Source organism: Falco rusticolus, chromosome 5 (genome assembly GCF_015220075.1).
Source record: "Falco rusticolus isolate bFalRus1 chromosome 5, bFalRus1.pri, whole genome shotgun sequence".
Taxonomy (NCBI): Eukaryota; Metazoa; Chordata; class Aves; order Falconiformes; family Falconidae; genus Falco; species Falco rusticolus.
The window spans coordinates 57,563,956-57,585,912 of record NC_051191.1 but is presented as its reverse complement, the minus strand read 5'-3'; the positions used below and the strand labels follow the sequence as shown (position 1 = coordinate 57,585,912).

The 21,957-nt window shown below is 51.0% G+C and overlaps 3 protein-coding genes across 4 annotated transcripts; 1 reads left to right on the top strand and 2 right to left on the bottom strand.

The window, feature by feature from the left end:
• Positions 1-2,394: 2,394 nt before the first annotated feature.
• LOC119149364 (urotensin-2 receptor-like) lies at positions 2,395-5,133 on the bottom strand. Its single transcript, XM_037390557.1, has one exon. The coding sequence runs from the start codon at positions 3,646-3,648 to the stop codon at positions 2,395-2,397; it is 1,254 nt and encodes a 417-aa protein (XP_037246454.1). The 5' UTR covers positions 3,649-5,133.
• Positions 5,134-6,119: 986 nt separating this feature from the next.
• Positions 6,120-15,965, bottom strand: LOC119149365 (arf-GAP with dual PH domain-containing protein 1-like). Of its 2 annotated transcripts, XM_037390558.1 has the most exons (11): positions 14,701-15,965; positions 13,573-13,703; positions 12,608-12,699; positions 12,436-12,518; positions 11,589-11,701; positions 9,844-9,990; positions 9,323-9,406; positions 8,927-8,989; positions 8,346-8,417; positions 7,616-7,847; positions 6,120-7,528 (listed from the first exon to the last, which is right to left on the bottom strand). In XM_037390558.1, the coding sequence occupies exons 1-11, from the start codon at positions 14,792-14,794 to the stop codon at positions 7,500-7,502; spliced, it is 1,140 nt and encodes a 379-aa protein (XP_037246455.1). In that variant the 5' UTR covers positions 14,795-15,965; the 3' UTR covers positions 6,120-7,499. The 2 variants fall into 2 exon arrangements, with proteins under 2 accessions (XP_037246455.1, XP_037246457.1); XM_037390560.1 differs by lacking the exon at positions 8,346-8,417.
• A 229-nt stretch (positions 15,966-16,194) lies between these two features.
• Positions 16,195-21,740, top strand: NOL12 (nucleolar protein 12). Its single transcript, XM_037390562.1, has 6 exons — positions 16,195-16,299; positions 16,397-16,502; positions 16,699-16,747; positions 17,175-17,317; positions 18,297-18,397; positions 19,042-21,740. Exons 1-6 carry the CDS (start codon positions 16,226-16,228, stop codon positions 19,211-19,213), a joined length of 645 nt encoding a protein of 214 aa, XP_037246459.1. The 5' UTR covers positions 16,195-16,225; the 3' UTR covers positions 19,214-21,740.
• Positions 21,741-21,957: the final 217 nt, after the last annotated feature.

Sequence of the window (21,957 nt, the reverse complement as noted above, 5' to 3'; positions counted from 1 at the left end):
TGCTGGAGGGAGGAGGGCAGGTAACTTTCCTGGAGTACCATATGTGGGTGAGATTGTGCTAGCCTTTAAAGTCATGGATGGAGAGGATCAGAAGCTTGGGAAGGCAGAAGGTAAAAAGCCCAAGGAGAGTCTTGAGAGGAAACATGGGGACTAGATGTGGCTGGTAGGGGAAGAGTGGAAGTGTTGAAGTCACACTTCCTTGAGGTCTAAACTGATACCTTACACTGCCTGAGTAAAATGGGTTGATTAAATCTATCTCTCCCTAAACTAAGCATCCTTGGGTGGCCTTGGACATTGAGTTGCTGTGCTAGGTGAACCTAGTGAGGCATGCATTGAGGGCAAAGTCCTCAGGTGTGCTAGGCTTGGCCTGCATGCCTCTGCAGAGGCCGGTGCTACTCATGACAGCTCTCCTATGCCTCCTTTGGATTTTTTGCTGCTGCCGCCTGGGGACAGCAGTAGAAAAGGTTACCTTGCTAGGTGTGGCAGAGCATACAGTAGGTTCCTCATCAAAATCCATTCTTCCAATAACTGCAGAAGCTTGAGTACTCCTGGGCTGTGGCACATGAAGGTAGTAACCTGGAGGCGTCTGGCTTTGTTCTGTCCCATGTGCCTTGCCTAATCTATCTAGAGCTGGGACAGGTAGCAATGCCTAGCTAGGGTGCAGGATGCTAAAGATGTGCCTACTATGCTCTTGTTACCCTTGTACTTAAGGAAGCCCAAATGAGCCTGATCACTCCTCCGTCTAAATGGAGGCTAGCTTCTGAGGAGTCTGGAGATGATGAGGCATGTTGTGTGTTGCAGCATAGTTCTCACTTGGCTGTTGGTTGTTACACCAGGTGCCAGCCAGTAGCTGCCTTGGGGGCTCTCCCAGTCTAATGCTGCTTAAGCAGCAATTACTGCTGTTGGACAGGCTGTGCCTGGTGGGCATAGGAAAGGTGGGGTTCTGCTCTTTCCACAGGGCACAGCAGTTACTAGGTAGGCCTGGGATGGAAGGACCCAGTCTTTGGGTCCTCGTTTCTAGATTTGGCCACAAACAACATGAAGCACAAACAATTTGATGTCCTATGAGGACTCCCTGTTGGCCTGGCTGGGCCAGTTCCTCCCATTAAGCAGCTGCAGAGTAACTGGAGCATGGGAACTTGCTCCTACAGCAGCAGCACCTGCTGCTCTTGCTCCATAATTCATGAGGCTCTGCCAGGTCCTGTGTCTCAGGTACCTGTGCAGAGGGAGGGAGGCTTGGCTGCTAGAAACGGGAGCTAAGGAGGAAGAGAGAGATGAGTTAGAAACACGGGCTTGAGCTGGGGTTTTGATCTGGGAGGCAGGAACACTTGGGGTGTACAAGCAACTTCAGGCTCTGCAGCTGGATCCCTCTTGAATCTCCTTGTTGCCTAAGGCCAGTCTGCTCTGGATGATCACATCCTGCTCTTCAGGACTACATCTACAATAGTAAATGCTGCATCTAACGTTGCCACCCTGTGCATAGGCATGACCAGGGGACAGCATAGCTTGGGGATTGGGGTGATATGGATGACACCATCCTTTCTGGGGAAGAGAGTTTAGCTGTATAGAATTGAGCCATGCTAGGCTGGATGGCCTCAAGGCAAAAGACCCAGCCCAGTTTATGCAGTAGCACTGATACAGTTTGGCAAACTGGGGTACATTTGGTACATTAGACATATGGGGATTTCCTCAGCCGCAGCAGGGACATGGTGCTGGTGAAGGCCCCCTCCATGAGCTGTGATGACAGACATGTAGTGGGGCTCTCTCCTTGCAGCTTTCTCTGCTGGGCTGGTCTTGAAAGCTGAGCAAATGTGCTCACCTCCGTGGTCTGTACTTTGGAGCAATCTCGCAGTGTCTCTTTACTGCACTTGGGAGTCTTTTCAAAGATTTCCTTTTGTGGAGGGTGGGGGAAGAAAGCTGAGTGTGAGCTTTACCACAAGATGCTGATCCTTAGTTAGGTCTCCTGCTAGCGTGGCTGCTTCTTGAAGTGACTCACTGGTCCTGTGAAATCTGTGACTCACTGTTGTCCTGACTTTGTTACGGCTTGGCCCATCGCTAGCAAGGAGGTGAGAGGTGGCAAGGGTTCCCCAGCTGTATAATTTAGGTGTGTTGAGGCTGACTGCTCCCTTCCACCCACTCCTTGGCCTTGTGCAAGGTGGAGGCTGGTGTGTAAGGGCTGAAGGACCTAAGGATGGAGTCAGGATACCTGAGACAAGCGTGTGTGTCCCCAGCTGAGCAGGGTGAGCAGCCTTGCGAAGGAGAAGACATGAAGGGGAAGGCACCACAACAATAATAACAGAAGACATTGCATGCCAGCATGGAAGGTGATGCACTTTTATTTCTTGAATTGACCCTAGCCAAAGGCTGGGAGATATTCTCAACCTGGGGTGCTGCTCACCCCTTGCTTTCCCCCACAGACCCCAACAACTCCCCAAAAGCTGGGGGGATGCTGTGTCTTCCCACTGGGCCCCCTGCAGCCTTCCAGGAGGGCACTGGAGGCCGTGCCGTGCCCATCCCGCTGCGGCCAGGGCTGCGGCGGTAGCTGCTGGCGAGCAGGGTGTAGAGGAAGGGGTTGATACAGCTGTTGCCGTAGGCCAGGCAGGTGACACTAAAGTTGAGGTAGGCCTGGGTGGTGGGACCAATGCCCAGCCTCTCACCCCGGTACAGCCTGGTCAGCTGCCAGGCCCAGAAGGGGAGAAAGCAGGCCCAGTAGGCCACCACGATGGCAGAGATCCTGGAGAAGAGCTGCCGGGCAGAGGCCCGGCCAGCCAGTGGCAGCCCTGGGCCCCAGGCAGAGGACCAGTATGCCCAGGCCAGGCGGGTGTAGACAATGCCCAGCACCATGCCAGGTGCCAAGATGCTGGTGGTGAAGAGCACCGTCAGGTAGAGCCGGAAGGCTGCTGGTGTCCAGGTGGGAATGCAGATGCGCTTGTGGGGGCCATCTCCCTCCCGCAGCTGGGTCATCACCATCATGGGGGACGTAAGCAGGAGCGAGAGGAGCCAGAGGACCGTGCTGACCAGCTTGCGGTAAGCGTTGCTAGCCTGTCTGGCCTGCAGTGGCCTGGCCACTGCCCAGTACCTCTCCAGGCTCATGGCGGTCAGTAGGAAGATGCTGGCATGCATGGTGAGGAGGTCCAGGCTGAGCAAAAGCCTGCAGCCCACATCCCCAAAGAACCAGTCATGGGCAAAGTAGGTGCAGACCACAAAGGGGATGGTGGAAAGGTACAGGAGGTCAGCCAGGGCAAGGTTGATCACGTAGACTCCCAAGGAGCCCACTGAGTGACCTGCCACCCTGCCGAAGGCCACCGCCACTGTGTAGATGTTCCCTACCATCCCAGTGAGGCACATGACCAGCAGCACTGCACCCAGTGGCCCTGTGATTGAGCTGTCCCCTCCCAGGACACTACTGTCATCACCCTCACCGCTGCTTTCCTCCAAGAAGCTGCCACCCTTGGGATCCTCTTCAGGCCTTGCACTGATGAAGGAAGAGTTGTAAGACATCTTTGGGTAGGATGAGCAAGGGCAAGTCAGGCTGTCAGAGACCCGGTTCCTTCCCCCTGCCTTAACCCCCTCGCTGTATGGGACACGTCTAGCCTTAACAGGAAAGCAGCTGAGGGAAGGGAAGAATCGCAAGAGTTCATCAGACATAGGGTACTCCAGAGAAGTCTATTCCTCACCTCCAGCCGCCCAGTCCATTTTGCTGATCTTGTCCATCACAAGCTCTGTCCGGTGGTTTCCCTTAACCATCAAAGGGCTGAGAAATGGACACTGTCCTCCCTTTCAAGACCAATAGGTGCAAAATAACCTCTGTCAGCCAGAAGGAAAAGTCTCTGCTCTTCACCAGCTGCTCATTTGTTGCTTCTACAGCATTTGCTGGGCTCATGGAAACCAATAGACTCAGTGGACAAGTGGATTTCTCTTCCTAAGTCTGTGTCCTCTCAACTCAGACAGACTCTGGCGAGGTGGGCTCTGCCCCCCTAAACCAACCCCTGGAGAGCTGCCTTGCCCACTGCACAGAGGAATGTGTCTGACTCACAGCTTCACACTCCAGTGTGAACGCAGTCCCAGTTTATACTGGGCTTTTTAGCCACTAGATGAGGAATCCTGCTGGCACCCTCCTCTTTCTTGCAGACACACTCTTTCTTCTCCCATGTCTTCTGCACCTTCCCCCTGCTCCTTCTTCCTTCTTGTTCTGATATAGATCACAACCAGCCCAGTGGGCAAGTATTAGCTTGGCATGTTTAAAGTGGGCAATAAGGAAGGGCTAATCTTTAGCTAGAAGATGTTTTACACTTGAACAAAAGTTAGATAATAGATAATGTGTATGTAGATAGAACAAAGAGCTTTAGTAGATACAGAAACTAAACAGCAAACTGCTAATGTTTGCAAAGATAAGCAGGAACTAAGTAATTACCCAATAATAAATCAGTTTTGCAGTATTCCATATCAAAGGTGAAAAGTATAATGAATTCTCTGAACTGTTTTGAATAACCCAAACTTTTCTCAGGAATCTTATGTACACACATGACTTTGTATAATAAATATCCAGCTGCTGGTTGAAATGCTGTGCAAGTTAGGAGAAGCAATCCCCCTTGCACCCCAGCGCTGCAATAAACATACCTGCTTTATAACCTTCCATGGGTTGTGAAGTTTGTTTCTGCAAGTAAGTTCATTTCCCTTTCTTTTCCCCATTTCCCCTTGCACAGTTGTCCTTGTTTGAGAAAGGAGATAACTGAAAGAAAAGACTTCCTAGGGGGGGAAAAGCATCATGCTGGAGCTTTAGAAGGGAAACAACGGCCAGTTCTGAAAGTGCAATAGGCAGGGAGCTGCCACAGTACTGTCCCTGGCCCTTAGCCAATCCAGGCTGAGAGGGCCTGGCCCCCACTCCCTTCCAAGGACAACAGGTCCCCTTGAGGTGCAGACAAGGAAAGTAACCCCCAATCTGCAAGCAAGCCCACCAGATGGTAGGACATCTCACTTTTTCTATGACCTGGCCTTGTCCCACCCTTACTACCCCAGTCAGCTGCAAGCTCTGAGACATTCAAAGGGCTGCATATTTTAGACCCACTTTTTCTTCCCTCTCCCCAGAGACCATCCTCCTCCTCTAAGCTTTTCCCCCTCCCTTCCCTCGAAGCCCCAGGACCTGCTGCCTCACCCCAGAGCAGGGAGCAGAAGCCCGTTAGGGAGGCACCATCGCCTTCCAGCGGGGCATCCCTGCGTGACACCTATGCCCCACGCTTCTGCGCCCGCATCCGAGCCCCATTCGTCTCAGGGAACAGACACGGTGGGACAGAATTTCCAGTGCAAAGACAGATGCACCATTACTAAATGTGCTCTGCTTTTAGCTCACGGGTGTTTTCAGGCCACTCCAGCCACACTCTTTTGCGTCATCAAGTGTATTAGCTTTGTTGTGGCTGAGTCAAACGCCTCCACTCATCTTCAGCAGTGATAACTCAGCAGCAAACAGAAAGAAGCTCCCCATTAGTACTGCCCTTACTGCAGTAGAATCCAAGCACCTTCCCGAGCAATGCACTGCATGTAACAGCAGCAGCTTCACCATGACCATGCCACAGGAGTGGGCATACGGCACGTACGGCTTTGACGGAGCTAACTTCAGAGGCCTGCCTTTGGGTTATCTGTATCAGCTCTTGGTATGTCTGGGTCACGCTCTACTCTTCACAGAGAACCAAATGCGCAGGTTGTTTAGATGGGGCTTGTGCTTTTTTTTTAATGGACTGCCCTGTTTCATGTTACCAGAACTGAAAGGCACTTTGTTTTGGAACACAGGTTTTGCAACGGCCTTTGGTTTTTAGGACAGTCATGCTCCAAACTGGGAGAGATCAGCAAACTGCAGTGAAAATAGTTTTGTGTGGAAAGCTCCATTGTGTCACCACAGCAGGATGAGTGATGCTGCTTCTCATCCAGCAGTCAATGCTCCCAACAGGTTGTGGCAGCCTCAGCACAGAGAGGGGTCCCCAGAGAACCAGAGGGAGACCATGACTTTGCCCATTCGGCTCTGATGGGAAGATTTGCAGTCCACATGCCCCAGGAAATGCAATGAATAGCCATGGCTCTTGCTGTGATTGTCTGTGCTTTTTTCCAAGAAAAGACCTCAAACCTTAGCAGTAGCTCAGTTCATTTAGGAAGTTAAAATAAATTACAATGGGATTTTTTAAATTCATATTTTAGGAGCTAATTAAAATACTGGTTGCCTCATTGATTCCAGTTAGCTACCCTTAACACATGAGATGTCTATTCTCACACTGCCTGCATAAAACTGCAGTCACATCAGAAACTACAGTCATCAGCAGAACTCAGCTAGTCCTTCCAGCATGTGAAACACAGCTCTCCCAGGAGAGCTTTGAGATGATCTTCAAGATATGAATCATGGGTTGATTTAGTGGTTAGGGCTAACTGTTAATAGGACATGAACATACAGACTTCCCTGTTATATGACTGCAAAAAAATTATATGTATATGTGATATAAAACATAAGCATATGTAAGGTATAGGGCAGAATGAAAGTGCCAGGCCTTTGACACACAGAGAATGAGGGAGCAGAGATCCATGTATTACTATCTTCAGACATCAACCTCTAGGCCTTAGTAAAGACAACAGAGAGTCTCAAGTTGGTAACAGACATGCCATAAGCTGCTCTCTGCAGGACCTAACCTCTCTCCATTGGTTTGACAAGCGACTCAAATTTGACAGCTGAACTTCCATGGCATGAATATCCCTCACAGTATCTTTCCTAAGGCAGTATTCCACCTCCCATCACTTTTTGTTAACGTGGGCGCATGCACATACATTATCCACAACACAGGTGTATAACGATACATTGTTTCTGAACAGTGCTCTTAATCTTCTTTGCAGCAATTGGAGGAAGGTCTCCCCACAAATGCAGTCTGAAGAAGCTTTCAAGGCCATACATGGCAAGAGGAAACAAGCCTCACATTGGCTGTTAGATTACATCTTCTAAGTGACCTTTCTCAACTGCAGATCTAACTGATCAAATATCTAGATATTTCACATCCCTGTCACCAGCAGAGAAGCCATTCCTCGTAAAGGAACAGGCTCTCCTAGTTCAACAGCTCCTGCAACCTGCTGGGGTGTAACTCCAGCCAGGCAGCTGTTTTCTTGTGTAAGGCAGGTGTCTGCAGTTTCATGCAGGAGCGATGCTAGGTCCCACATCCAACATAGCAAGTGCCAAGTTTTCAAGGCCCGACTGACAAGCAAGGCCTGCCACCATCCAGTCAGATCACAGCAATTTAACAGTGACAGGTTGCACTGAGGGTTCAGACTCACGAAGTCTTGCACTTGAAAGGAAGTAGCTTAATTGGGCCCTCGAAACAAAGTGGACTGTCTATGGGGAAAAAAAGTGCTTCAAAGGGTGCTTCAAGCACACTGTGTTTCTCTGATGTCGATCTCCTCTTCTCTTCTGACAGCCCACTCAACAGGACCAGGTAGAGTCGAGTCATACAAGGGTCCTGCATGGCTTCCTAGGATTTAAACTTGAAGTAGGCTTCAACTGTAGTGAAGGAAAAAGGTGATGCATTAGGGCAATAACCTGAACCAGAGTGGCAGGAGGGAAAGGAAACAGCATCCAGGCACTTACTTGCATATTCCTGTGGTGTCATGGCCTGGCTGACGATGCTAGTGAAGGCTGCGATCCAGTCCAGCTGGTCAGTCTCTGTCTCACAAGTGAAGAGGTATTCCCGGTCAGGGGTGACAATGGTGAGGCCATAGTGCCAAGAGAAGTTGCCCTGTGTCCCCAGGGGCAATCCCTTCTGGACACTATATCCATTCTCTCTGCTGCCCACAAATACCTCACCCTTAGCAAATGCATCCTGCAGATCAGAAGGGAAAGAGAGGGTTTTATGGAATCCCAAAAGAACCGGGGAATAACAGCGGTGCATCTAAGGACCCAAGAGTGGGTGAGGACTAGGGATGTAGCAGCAAAAAGATTTATAGGTGGTCAGGGGATTGAGAAGAGCAGGGAGGATATGCTCAAAGGCAGCAACAGAAAGGAAGTTTCAGGAGATAGAACTCAAGATATTTGAGAGGAACTGCTGCCCTGTCTATCCATGTCATTCCCCATGTCATTCTCCTCCCCCTCGCTGCCTTTACACTGCTCCCCTGCCCGTTCCCTCTGTTTGCAGGCAGCGAAACAAACACAGAAAGCTTGCGATGAACTAAGTGGGATGGAAAGGCGAAGACCTAACGTCTATTCAGAGCAACTGGTGAACTTGCAAGCCTCCCTTACAGCAGAGCAGTCTCTGGTCGCACTTTGACCCTGCCCTCAGCACAGCTGCCAGCAGCTGCCAGAGGTCAGATCTCCCCCTCACCAAAGGGTCCTTGAAGTACATGAGCCTGCGGTGATCCAGCGTGAACCAGCGCTTCTTAAAAGCCTCTCTCTGCTGTGGAAGGAAGAGGTGACATACGTAAGGGAACAGCGCCCTCTGCTGTGAGAAGGGCAAATGGACACCCGAAATCCATTCCAACCCCCTGAGCCAAGCTCCTGCCTTTAACAGCAACCTCCTCCTCGCCCTTTCTGAGCTGAGAGTGCGGATCAGTACGGAGTTTTTAATTCCCAGCTGCGGTCCCCAACTCTTGGACTTCTGCGAAGGACCCCAGAGTTGAGACAGGATAAATCTAGACACTAAATACCTGTAAGGTCACGCACACACAGACACATGCAGAGATCTGTTGTTCTGGGAGAAAGCATGGAATCTGGCTTCATCTACTTTCAAATGTGTCCTTCCCCTTCCTTTTATTCTCCCCTCCCTTGGTGCACACACACTGTTCCCACGGGTGTCTAGAGTCAGAGGGGAATGGGGAAACAGCAGGAGAAAAACATTGAAGTAGGGAAGGTCAGTGGCTCTCTGACAGGTCCCTGTTAGATTTTTTTGCTCCCGCAGCGGCTCACCTTGGGACCAGTTTTCTCCATGTATCCCTCCTTCAGGAAGTTTCTCGTCAGCCGATTTTTAATCTGACAAAAAGACAAGAGTAACATTCACTTACCCACCTTTCTTTGCTATTCATTTTTGCTCCCCACCCTTTTTTCTATTCTCCAAAATTCAGTCGCCTTTTAAATTTGTGTTTGCAGAACTGCCTAGCCAGGAGTCACTTCTGCTCAGGAACAGCAGAAAGCAGTTGTTCTCTGGCCACCACAGGCCCTTTTACACACACTTTCTCATCCCTCTAACTGAACACTGCAATTTCCACTTCTGTACCTGGGGTTCTAATAGTAACTAATGGGCTCTTTTATCACATAATCGAGTACAAATGGGACACTCAGCACGGTGCTCTAGTGCTGCCTTACCTCATTATCACTGGCAATGGGAAATGCTACCTTCAGATAATGAAACTGCACAGAGCGAATAGCATTGAACCAGTCCACTATCTCCTGAGAATGGAAAAGGACACGACAGGAAGCTTAGCCAGAGCAACAGTTAGCCATCTAAATTCACCCAGCTGCACCCAATCCTATGTTAACTACAAACACGGCCAGCTCTCCCTCCCCAGCACCTACAGCATCTCCCTCACACACACACACAGAGCCAGCCCAGCTGCCCCATTCCCCGCATGCACAAGCAGCACATCTGCACATCTACAGCAGCTCCTCCCACACAAACCCACTCCGCCAGAGCTCCTGCCCTGCTCCCTGAAGCAAAACTCTCTCACAGACACACAAACACAGAGGCAGAACACCCACCGTGTTACCTACAGCAACTCACACACACACATACACCCCGTCCTACCCATGGCTTCAGACTATTTAATATTAGCAGCCTCTCAAATGACATCAACTGCTTTGCAGTAATTGATGCTAAAACCAGATACCTTTCCACTTTCATGGTAGACAAATATATTCCGGGTCTTGTTGTCTTTGATATAGGTGATCTGCAGGCCATTGGGGTTCCCAATCTTAACTGGCTGGAACATAGCATTGATGACATCTATTTTAACATTGATTTTGGGTTCTTTGGCCTGAAAACAGAATGACATTAATCATGCATGAGCAATTGTAGTGGGAAAGAGACCGGAGCTACTGACTTAGTGGGGTAAGGCAGGATCAGAGGGTCATAAAAGGTATTTAACTGCCCCTTCCCAACAAAACTGTTGTAGCACACACCCCTTTCACTGTGTGGCATGTTCGAGCCCCAACAGTGGCCCAGCCCCTCCAATTTAGGTTTGAGCTGTGCCAACTCTGGAACTGCCAATGAAACACTGAGAATGCAGCATCTAACTTTACAGTTGAGACAGTCTAAAGGCTACCTCACCTCAAAAGGAAAGAACCCACTCCTAGAATCATAGAATAGTTTGGCTTGGAAGGGACCTTTTAAGGTCATCTAGTCCAACGCCCCATAAGCAGGGACATCTTCAACTAGATCAGGGTGCTCAGGACTCCGGCCTTGAATGTTTCCAGGGATGGGCCATCCACCACCTCTCTGGGCAACCTCTTCCGGTGTTTCACCACCCTCCTTGTAAAAAATGTCTTCCTTATATCTAGTCTGAATCTACCCTCTTTTAGTCTAAAAGATTACCCCTTGTCCCTATTGCAACAGACCCTGCTAAACAGTTTGTTCCCATCTTTCTCATAAGCCCCCTTCAGGTACTGAAAGGCTGCAATAAGGTGTCCCCAGAGCCTTCTCTTCTCCAGGCTGAACAACCCCAGCTCTCTCAGCCTTTATTCATAGGAGAGGTGCTCCATCCCTCTGATGATTTCTGTGGCCCTCCTCCGGACCCATGCTAAAAAGTCCACATCTTTTCTGTGCTGAGGACTCCAGAGCTGGAAGCAGTACTCCAGGTGGGGTCTCATGAGAGTGAAGTAGAGGAGAAGAATCATCTCCCTTGACCTGCTGGACACAATTCTTTGGATGCAGTCCAGGATACAGTTGGCTTTCTGGGCTGCAAGCACACATCACCAGCTCATGTCCAGCTTTTCACTGACCAGTACCCCCAAGTCCTTCTCTGCAGGGCTGCTCTCAATCCATTCATCCCCCAGCCAGTACTGATATAAGGGGTTGCCCCAACCCACGTGCAGGACCTTGCACTTGGCCTTGTTGAACCTCATTAGGTTCACATGGGCCCACTTCTTGAGCTTTTCCAGGTCCCTCTGGATGGCATCTCCTGCTCATCCCTACCCCAGGCCATTCCCTCCCTTGTGACAGTATGTTAGCACTTGCCCATTCATTTCAGGGAGATGAATGAGTAAAAAACCAGCCCTCCTCAAAACAAGCCAAACAGCAGGTTTTTGCTAACTTGGCTCACAGTGGAGTGAGGCTGGTTCCAGGAATGGTACAGGATTCAACAGCCAGGCAAATGGATAGGGGTGAAGTGAAAGATCAGTCCTTTTATCAGCAGTGAGGGAAGAGTGTAGGGAAGCACAAAGGGAGGATGTGGGGAAACATCATCCTGACAGTAGGAAGAGGACCCCTATCCTCAGTGACATGTTCCTGTTATCATCCCTGACCTGGGATGAACAAGGCAACCTCAGAAACATGCGTAGGAGATAGAAACAGCTCTGTGACCCCACTGCCCTGGGTGGAGTACAGACTGAGGTGGGAGTTGACCACCATACTCACATCCTGCTTGGTGAAATACTTTAGACATCCCTCTCTCTCAGACAAGAGGAACTTGCGGGGTAGAAACTGCCCGTTGTCTCGACCTCGCTTCCAGAGGATGCCTTCTTTCACCCCTAGGAGCAGAAAGGCCACTTTTAAGAGCATTCCCCCATGAGCACGGTGGGCATCAGAGAGCTGCATGCAGACTGGGGTCCCAGCCATACCTCTGGGACAAAGCACATGATGGACTACTGCTGAGAACAAACACTTGAGAAGGAGATCTCCCACCTCTGGCTTACAACTGAAGTTGGTGGTGTTCCGGGGTCTGCAGCCCAGAAAAAGTCACCAAAAGACATTCTCAGATGCTTCCCACCTCCTAGTCTGGCTCCCAGTACTGCCTCTGACAGCGTAAGAGCCACCTCTCCAGTGAATACCAGAGTTCTGGCCCACACAGACCATGGCATGGGACCAGAACTCTTCCTACTTAACTCTACAGGCCCTAGGGCTCCTGCACCTTGTGTCACAGTACTGGCAGTGACATTTCAAAGACGGCTGCCATGGTTGAAGAGCGTGGCATACAGCAGGACAGAAATTCCTTACTGCAGAGGTCTGGCTCTGCCAGGACAGCAAAAGCCTTCAAAAAATGTCAGCTGGTAATACCAGGCTTAGAAGCAAGCCATGGCACTGCCAACCTACGCTGCCCAGTATTTAACCTCCTCTGAGACACTGCTGTGTAAGTACCAGCTGGGTTCTCAGGAGTACTTGCGGAATCTGCAACACTGACACTGTAAGCTTTCTCTTCGCGGTGCTCAAAAGCTTCCAGCAAAGGCAACAGGCAGGATATTTTGATGCTGTGCTCTGCTCTTACCATCAGAATATGGCAGCTGTTTTCCTGGCTCGGTGAACTCTTTGCGTTCATATTTGGCCCGTATCCATTGTTCTCTCAGCACTCTAGGGAGAGAGGTGACAGGTAGCTCAGAAACGAACTAGAGGAACCCAGACCTGCCCCTCCCGCTTTTCTTCTGTACGCAGCAACTTACTGGCAGTCATTGTAGGTTGGCTGGTAATAGTAAATAGGGATGTGAGCTTCATATGTGGCTTTAGTAACAGCATTCCCATGCTTGGCCAGAAACTGCAGAGTTAGACAGAGAGTTAGTGCCTTCCCTTTGATGCAGACTCATGTTGGACTCACCACAGGGCTAGATGCACATTGAGCTCTAATGGAGCATTCTTTCCCCTCTATTGCAACATCCCAGCAAAGTCTGGCTACAGAAAGGTGGGTCTCAAATGTCTTGTCTGCTCTCAGAAGTGACACTGATTGCACATGAATCAACATAATGCCACAAATGTCACTTCCATGGGGCTAGGTGCATGCACATTCAGTGGATTTGCTCCCATCTCTGGGGAGACCAGAGCTCTGCAATGCTGTCTGGGATGACATTCCAAACCTCTTCGCTCCTCTCCAAAGAGCAGCAAGATACAGATTTTCTTCTTTGGATGTCTGGAAAATTTTTTCAGTCCCCTGAAGATTAATGGGTTGAGGTATATATAATGGGGAGAAATCAAGTTCCTCTAAATGCCATTTTTCTCAAGAGATCACATTACATCTGCAAACTCTTCTCAGAGCATGGAATTGCCCAAGATTTTCCCCTTGGATCGCTGAAACCAAGAGGAGACATTGAGGCTGGATGGTGCTGGCAAGTGGGAAATTAATGATCTGGAGCAACAAAGGCCCTGAGCCTCGGCAAGATACATTGCAAGAGCTCTGCATTTTCCATAAGGTAATAGGACACAGAGACACGTAAGACAAGGGCATCCTCCCTCTCCCAATGCGGTTATGGGGAGTTATCCCCACTTGCATATTCAGAGCATGAGTAGCAAAGGGACAGATTAAATCAGATTGAATCTCCAATTCTGTGAGGCCAAAGGGCTGATTTTCCCAGGACAGTTAGTGTACGGCCTAGACCCAGCCCACCTAACATACCAGCGGGGATAAAGATCTCACCTGCACCTGAGCATCATCCCAGTGGTCCATCTTCAGGGATTTCACCTTGCTGATGCTCGGGATGTTGCGGTGAATCCCTGAACAGCTGAGGCATATAAAGACACCCAGAGTAGAGGATGCCCAGTCAGGATCTGAGGGTATAAAAAAGGGTATGACTGGAAGTGGTAAATTCCCCTGGGAGATATGCCTCAACTGAGAATGTAGTCCAGAGAAACAGAGAGCTGGGTGACCATCTGAATCTGAGCTGATTAATACCCAAGGTACAGATGCCAGTCAGGACAAGGCATAGTTATTAGTCCCTCATTCCCTTTGCTTCAACCACTTCATCTGAATCTCTATTGACCTGAACCCTGAAAAAATCCAGTGTGCTCTATGAACTCCCTTTGTGTAAAGGGTTACCCACCTTGAAAATGAAACCATCTCCGGGAAAAAACTCCAGGAGCTGTTTAGTGGAACATAGCAAACCCACAACAGTATTTAGCTCAGAAAGTGAAAAGCAGCCTTGAATCCAAAACCTTCTTGGGAGAATTTAAGAAGGCAAAATGGTACTAATTAGCCCAGTCTTAATTTGGCTGGGGTGGTACACCCCATGTGCCCCTTTTGAGAGGAGTATAATGGGTGTTTTTAGCAATGCTTGTAGGACCTCAAACTAGGTACCCTTTCAAGAGGGGAAGTCCTTCAGGAAAAGAAATCTCTGAGGCGCCTGTGGCAGGTTGTCAGTTCAGAGCTGAGTCACAGAGGAGACAATGTCCTCCTGAATCATGCCTTCTTTCTGGAGCAGTTAGAATTTCACCAGTTTTCCTGTCAGGTCCTGACTGGGCATGACCTTGCTTTGTATACAAGATCTGACACAACTACAACCCACAGTATAGCAGCTACACAGCCCCTGCTCATCTGGCACTACCACTTATGTCCCCGTCCTTCCCACCAGCACCGTGGCAGCATCTCCTTCCTCCTCCCTTGCCAACTGACCTCCAGGGAGAGGAAGCGAATATCCAGAGCAATGCTTCTCCTTCCTCTCCACCCCAGACTCCTGTGTAGTCCAGATAGCTGGCACCAAGTAGCTGCTAGAGACCAACCCCAGCTCCCTGCTTCCAACTGTTTCTCCAGCAGCCTTTGAGGACTCACCTGGTTTCCCACAGTCTGCACACAGCGAGTTTTCCGCTCTTCTCCACACCTCCTTCAGGGTCTTCACGCTCCGCTCATTGCCTCCGGCCATCATGCCCGAATGCTATCCCTCCAGGCAGGGCAGGGCCAGGAGGGCAGCTGCCTGCGCCTTCTGCACCCACAAGCCAACCCACTGGGTTGCCCAAGGGAGAAGAAGCCACCAGAGAGACAGAAGTTCTGGCAGATGGAGGGAAAAGGAGACGGCAGGAGAAGCCGTAAGGTTAATGGAAGGAGTGCAGAGGCCTGATGGCACACCTGAGCCGGCTGAGTGCAGGCAGGGGCAGAGGCTGGAGGCTGAAGTGCACCCAGACTGAGTGAGGGTGAGGAGGAGGAGGAGACCTGCCCCATGGGCGTGGAGGGAAGTACAGCAATTAACCACAGAACTGGTTTTTCCGCATTTCTGCTGGTGAAAGGACAGGCCAGGAAAAGAGCGCAAGCAGCAAGTGAGCTGATAGAGGCGAGTCGGCCCTTGATGAGCGGCCACCAGGATGTGTCAGGACTCTGTGTCATGCTCTGTGGGCTGGGGGGTTGGCTCTGGCTGCCCCGGCAGTGCTTCAAGAGCTTCCACCAGTCAGCTGGCCACCACACAAGCGTTTCACCCATTTTTGAGGTGAGGACCGGAGGGCAACAAATGTTCAAGAGTTCAGCCAAAATCACTCAAGCCAGCAGCCAAGAACATGGCAGTCCTGATGCCCCCAACAGCTCGTGCTAGCACCTCTCTCCTTCACTATAGCCACCACAGCTGCACCTCTCTCATCATGCAGACTCAGTGTCAAAAGCCAAGCCCCGTGCCCGCAATTGCCTTCCCTGGCACTAGTGCCACCAACACCAAGCAATGACAATAGCTTGAAATCAGCTCTCGGGCTTTTCTTGAGGAAATGAGGATGTTAAACATCTGGAGGAGATGCAAATGTAAAATACTCAAGAGGACTGGCAAAATGAGTCTCAAGGTGAGAGATCGGGCTAGGCCGTCTACATTGTCCACACAGGCAGCACCTAAGCCTTTTGCTGGCAGGGAGCTGAAGGGGAGCAAGAGCTGGAGGCACCCAAGCCTGAAGAAACCCCCTGTCCACCCCAGTCCCGATGCCGGGGCTGGGAACGCCTGCAAGGTCCGTGACGGCGGCTTCCCTCTGCCACCGCGGACCGGGGGAAGAAAGAGCCAGAGGAGCAGGAGAGGGGACGCACACAGGTCCCACGCACCGGCGGCACAAGAGGACCCGCTGCCGACCCCGCTCTGCGCCGCGCCGCCATGCCTCCGAGCCGCCCCGCAGCGGGTGGCGCCGGGGGACGCCCCGCGCCCCGCCCCGGGGCCGCCCAGCCCGCCGGCGGCTCAGCCGGCGGGGACCCCCGGTGGCACCTCCCGGGGAGGCCAGCCCCGCCCCCTCCGCCCGGCGAGGCGCGGCCGGCACAAGATGGCGGGCGGGGCAGGGCCCGCCCCTGCCGGCCGGGCGGCGGAAGGGGCGGGCAGTGGCGGCGGCGGGGAGCCATGGGCCGCAAGAAGAAGGGGCCGGGGGGCCGCGAGGCGCGGCTGGTGGTCACTTTCGACGAGGAGAGGCGGAGGTGAGGCCGGGCGGGCTCCGGGCGGGAGGAGGCGGCGGCGGCCCCCGGTGAGGGAGTCGCTAAAAGCGGGGGGGGGTTTCCGCGTTGCCGGCGGTAGGGAGTACCTGACCGGCTTCCACAAGCGGAAGGTGGAGCGGAGGAAGGCGGCGCTGGAGGAGATCAAGCGGAAGCTGAAGGAGGAGCAGAGGAAGATGAAGGAGGAGGTACCCCACAAACACCCCCTACCCCGCCGCGGGGGAAGGCTCCCTCCTCCCCCGCCGTGGCGGGCTGGGAGCGGGGCAGGCCGGGGGTCCGGGCCGCGGGGCAGGGGGCGATCTTCGGGCTTCCCTACCCCCGCTGCGGGAGGAAGGGAGGCGGCTGGAGCGGAGGGGCGTGCGGTGACCTGTTTCCGTCCCCCAGCGGCACCAGGAGTACCTGAAGATGCTGAGCGAGAGGGAGGAGGCGCTCGGTACGTGGTGCGGGGCGGCAGCGGGAGGTGGGCGCCCGGGGCCCAGCCCCCTCGTGGGCTGCGGGCAGGAGCTGGGGCAGGGGGCCTGGCACGCCGGGCGCCGTTCAGCTCCTCGCTCCTGCCGTGTGCCGCTGGGAAGCGATCCGAGCGGTGACCCCTACAGCCCTCTGGGCCCTGGTGAGACGGGTCAGCTGGGTGCTACCAAAAGGAACAAGCAGGAGGACATATCTGTGGTGTGACCAGGCCCCGCTCTGCTGGGAGAAGGAGCTTGCCCTTCATGCTTGTAGTGCCGGTGTTCAAGCCCCTCCATGCGTTAACCCTGCGTGCAGAGGCCGGGGTCCCCCCTCAGTATGGCACCACAGGAACAAGCAAGTGTGTCTTGTGAAAAGTTGGGTGCTTTGCAGTGCAAGATTTCTTCTCTCCCCAGATGAGGCTGATGAACTGGAGCACTTGGTGACATCACGGACAGAATCTGTGAACATTGACCACCCAAACCACATTGTGACAGTGACCACCATCAGTGACCTGGACCTCTCAGGGGCACGCCAGCTGGGACTGACCACCCCTGTGGTAAAGCCTCTTGCCTCTCTGATTGTCAGCCATAAACATTCTTGGGGCTGGCTAGGTAGGGCTGGTACTCTCTGAATATGCCCAAAGACTTGCACCTGGCTGGGAGCAGGGATGAAAAGAGAAACTCTTAACTTTCAAATTCTTTCACAACTTACGTTGGGCCTCTAAAGAGGAAGAAATGTCCTATGTGAACAACTCACTCCAAAGGTCCCTGGAATCCTTCGCTAGTCCCAACTGACCTTGTGTAAGCGAAAGGTGTCACAGGGCTGAATGGCAAGAATGTAGTATTAAAAGCTGATACAACACAAGCAGCAAGATTTCAGACTTTGCTGCGTGGGCTATTCTCAACCTCTTTCCTGTGTCCTGTCCGGGAAGAATTACTATTAGCGTGAGGAGGGATTCCTCTCTCTGTGATCCTGTGCTTGGACCACAAATAAGGAAACCAGTCAGTTCTGGCTATGCTTGCTTGTATTCTCAAAACACATTGTAATTGAGCTATCACATCGGTTTTGTAGAGGCTTTCGGGTACCAGATGACTTGATCTTTTTGATCTTCGTGACTTCTGGCTGGATTTGAGCTGTTTGGGGAAGTGTCTGTGTTAACCCTTTACATTTGAAAGGTCATCTTCTAATCTGAAAATCCACTTAAAGAGGTTTTGATAGTAACTTTAGAAAAAAACTGAAACCTTCAGTTCATAGTTTATATTTCAATTGCATCGCCATTAAGATTATGCTGAAGTTTTTGGATCTTAGCATGGATTACCGTAGGGTTCTCACTGGTTGTCCCTTTCTGAGGGGCTGCAATAAGAAACTTTGAGATCTGGATGGCAAGGGATATGGAGAATTAAAAATACTTAATCCATGACTAGATGGTTCACAAAACAGGATGAAACCAAGAAGGCAGCAGAAACACTGGAATCACAAAACTGACTGGTTTAATGTGTCTATAGGGATTTTTTCTCTTTTGCTTCCTTCTTAAGAGAGAAAATGATGGATCAGAAGAAAAGAAAGGGGAAGAGGTGGTGAACAAACCTGTAAGAACAATGCCCAAGAAGGCCAGAAACCCCTTCCTGTCTGAAAAGTATGTATAAATTCATTCAGCTCTTTGCTGCTAGGCTCTGCAAGCTGATGAGGAGGATTTTTCCTTCCCAGATCAGCGATGTGGTTGCAGGGGGGGGATGCTGTGCTGCTTGGGTGCCCGTGGGCAGGAGCCAGCAGAGGGCACTGGCAGAGCACAGGCCTACCCTGGGTGCTCCATTCCCATCGCACCGATCCCTGCTGACAGCAGTAGCAAGAGGAGGACGATGAGGTGCAGGGCAGGCTTTGTCCCGAACTGTTTACCTAGTCCTTCTCGGCAGATATTCCAGGGTGCAGAATTTGCCTCTGGGGTTGAAGGTCAAAAGACCCTGAAGCTTAAAGCTTTGGCATTCTCCACATTTTTGAGCAATCAGGATTTATGACTGCTTTGGGAATGCAGATAATTACTTAACTCTGTGGCAGTCGGGCAGCCCACTGCTCAGAAAATTCATTTTGGTTGTTACTGCATATAGATTTGCAGGTTTCCTGCCCTGTTAAGATGATGCCTAGCACAGGAAGCATCCTCTGGGGCTTGCTGTGGCTGGTGTTCGTTCCTGCTGGACCACACAGGGCACTCTGCCATTGTGGTGTCACCTTGCTCCTGCACACTTTGGTCCCCAAACATGTCTCTCTTCCTGCCCTGCACAGAATCTCTTCTCTTACTGCCACACTGCATATGCACAGCCGGAAAAAGACAAAAGGAAAGAGATCTCAACGTGGGCAAGGCCCACGCAAGAAAGTCCAGAAATCCAGCACGGGGCGAACCACTAAGACTCAACGACGAAGGCTGACAGGCAAAATGGGCCGCGACCAAGATTAACAGAGAAACTGGTGCTCAGACCAGCAGCTGGGACGGCGCTCCATGTCTGGCCTGCTGCTCTTTGGGGCCTCTTCATTGCGGGCAAGGGCCTTGTTTACTTGGTTCTCTGACCAGCAGTGAGCCCAATACAGGCTTTCTCTTGTCTCCTAAGCACTGGTCAGGGTGACTGGATGCGATCAATTTATTTCTGCAGTGATCTCCAGCTAAGTGGGTGCCAGAGAGTCTAAAAATTTGTGCTGGGGCTCACATTCTCTATTTGGCATAACCCTGCTGCCCTTGGGCCTCCCCTTCCAGAGCTGATACTTGGCTTTATCAAAGGAGAGGCTCTCGGGTGGAGCACAACAGGCACATCCACATCGTCAGGGCAGTTTATGAAATTTGGAAGAGCTCTGCTTCCACTCAGCATCAGTGCCCTGGCATTTCTGCTGTGTAGCAAATCCTTTTTTCTACAGAGACATGGTATCATCTTGTCCTGTGTGTTTCTTCTCTAGTGCCACACCTGAATGCAGGGGTACTTTTTGTTTGGTACCTGTGCCAGATAAAATTTGGTAATAAATCTTTATGAAGTTTTGTTAAGAAAAGAACATTTGTGACTTATTTGAAGCATAACAGCAAGTGTGCTAATGCCAGTACCAGCTGGAAAGAGGGGAGATGATTCCTGGTGCGTAAAGAATACTGGAATTCACTGGTGCTTGGGAGATGGAATAGCTAGGAGCTATTTATGTGGTAACACAGCCAGCCAGAGCAGGAATGGTTCATTCCATTGTCTGCTGAATATGCTGATCTTAATTACAATAGCTCAGAGGAGTATGACATGCCCTAATGCCCTTGCTGTATGTGTGTGGCCTTCTTTGGGGTGGGAGTGGCAGAGGCTACTGCAGTCATCAGCAGTTTAATTGCCTTTCTTCTTGGGACCTCAGTATATGTATTTTAGCATGGATGCCTTCAGCAGGGGAAGAAAAGAAAAGGTTTGCATAGCTAGGGTTGAGGAATACTGGTAGCAAACCCTTGAGTGAATCCTCTGAGGAGAGTGAGCCTAGGCAGCATGCTAGCCTCTGTCCTGGGGTGTCTGTAGGAGATGATGGCCATTCTGCCTCTGTCAGCCAGGGCTCCTCCCATGCCACATGTGTTTTGGCAAGGAAATGACAAAGGAAGAAAAGGCCTGTGTGACCAAACACCACACGAGAAAACTGGCAGCCCAGCAATGGGCGAGTATGTGGATTCCTTATGCCAGAAATGGGAGGGGAAAGAGTAAACCAGTGCCTGAGGCTTCACAGAGGAACATCAGAGCAATGCTGATGGCCACCAGCTGCTAAAGCTAATGGCACCAGCCTGATGTATCTTGCCATTATTTCTTAGAGCATGCATATACATGTGTGTATACACAGACAAGTTCTTCAGAGTGTGTTGAGGAGGGTATGATCTTGATACTGACAGCAGCTACGCAATTTCTGCTAGAGCATCTTCCTCTGGAGAGAACTGGGTGACACATGTGCTTGTAGCAAGGAATGGGGTCCTTTTGCACCTCCCATTTTCTTCTGAAAAAGGTAAATGGTGGGGAAGTGGACACTGTTATCCCATGTGTCACTGGTGCCTTGTGTTCTTAGATTCTGCTTCCCATCCTGGACTGAGTTCTTAGGCACAAATGCTGAATAACCTCAGTCACATGAAAGTGCGGTGTGTGTGGCTTCCTTGCCTCCAGTATAGTTCTCATACGCTGCCTTAGAGGCCGCTGCAGAAAGCTCATGGGGTTTTGTGCATGACCTTACCCATCTTCCTGGCTCACTTTGGGGTGTTGGGTGTTTAAAAGCTGCAAAAACACAACTCTGAGGCAGGGCCAAAAGCCTGATGTTAGACTGGATCTCATCCAAAGTGCCCAAGAGGTGTGGTGTGTGGAGCACGAAGTGTTTTCTTGTTCTGGTTTGGGAGTCGCATGTTCTAGAGCCATTCTGTGGTTGTTGAGTTTGAGAGGGATGTAGGAGGGAAGGAGGGGGGAGGCCTGTTCGGTGTACCACACCAAGGGGACTGCAGCTCAAAGCTGGAGGATAGCATGTGATTGCCCTCAGTCTGGGTCATACAGCAGCCTCCCTTTCTCTCCAGGTCATCGTGCCCTGTGGAGTAACCATGGGCAGAAGGTGACTTGCACCTTCCCACCCCAGGAGCTTGCTCTGGAGCTGGAATGGCCACTGTAAAGAAAACACAGTCTGCGTGTTTGTGAAATCTGCTGAAGTGTGGAGTGTGAACTATGGGTTGGGTTGCCTTCCACAGCCTGTAGACAGTCTGGCATCTTAGTTGGGACAGCTCTGGATTACCTCATTGTAATCCTGATGGGATTTCCTCAGTAGCCTTCAGTGTGTGTTATTTTGCTGCCAGGTGATTTAGAATGTGTCTTTTAGTTTGATGTTTCCTTGGCCCTAATAACTCCTGAGCCTTTCTCAAGTATCAGCTGCAATCTCCAACAGCCTCTTCCATGCTCCAAAACGTTCCAGTTCCTGCTGGAAGTTGTGTTTTCACATTAAAAAAAAAATATATATATACAGAAAAACTGAGAACAGAACTGTTAAATCCTATACTGTGTTAACCATCAGGATTGTTAGCTGCGCTATTGATTTCATTTGATCAATGAAAGCTTTATTTTGTAATGTAAATTACTGACTCAGGCCTAGCCTGCTGTTTTTGTTACGCACTGGGTGTGCAGTCGGGTTACCCCAGGATATATTGGATCAAGGATATAAGCTCCCATA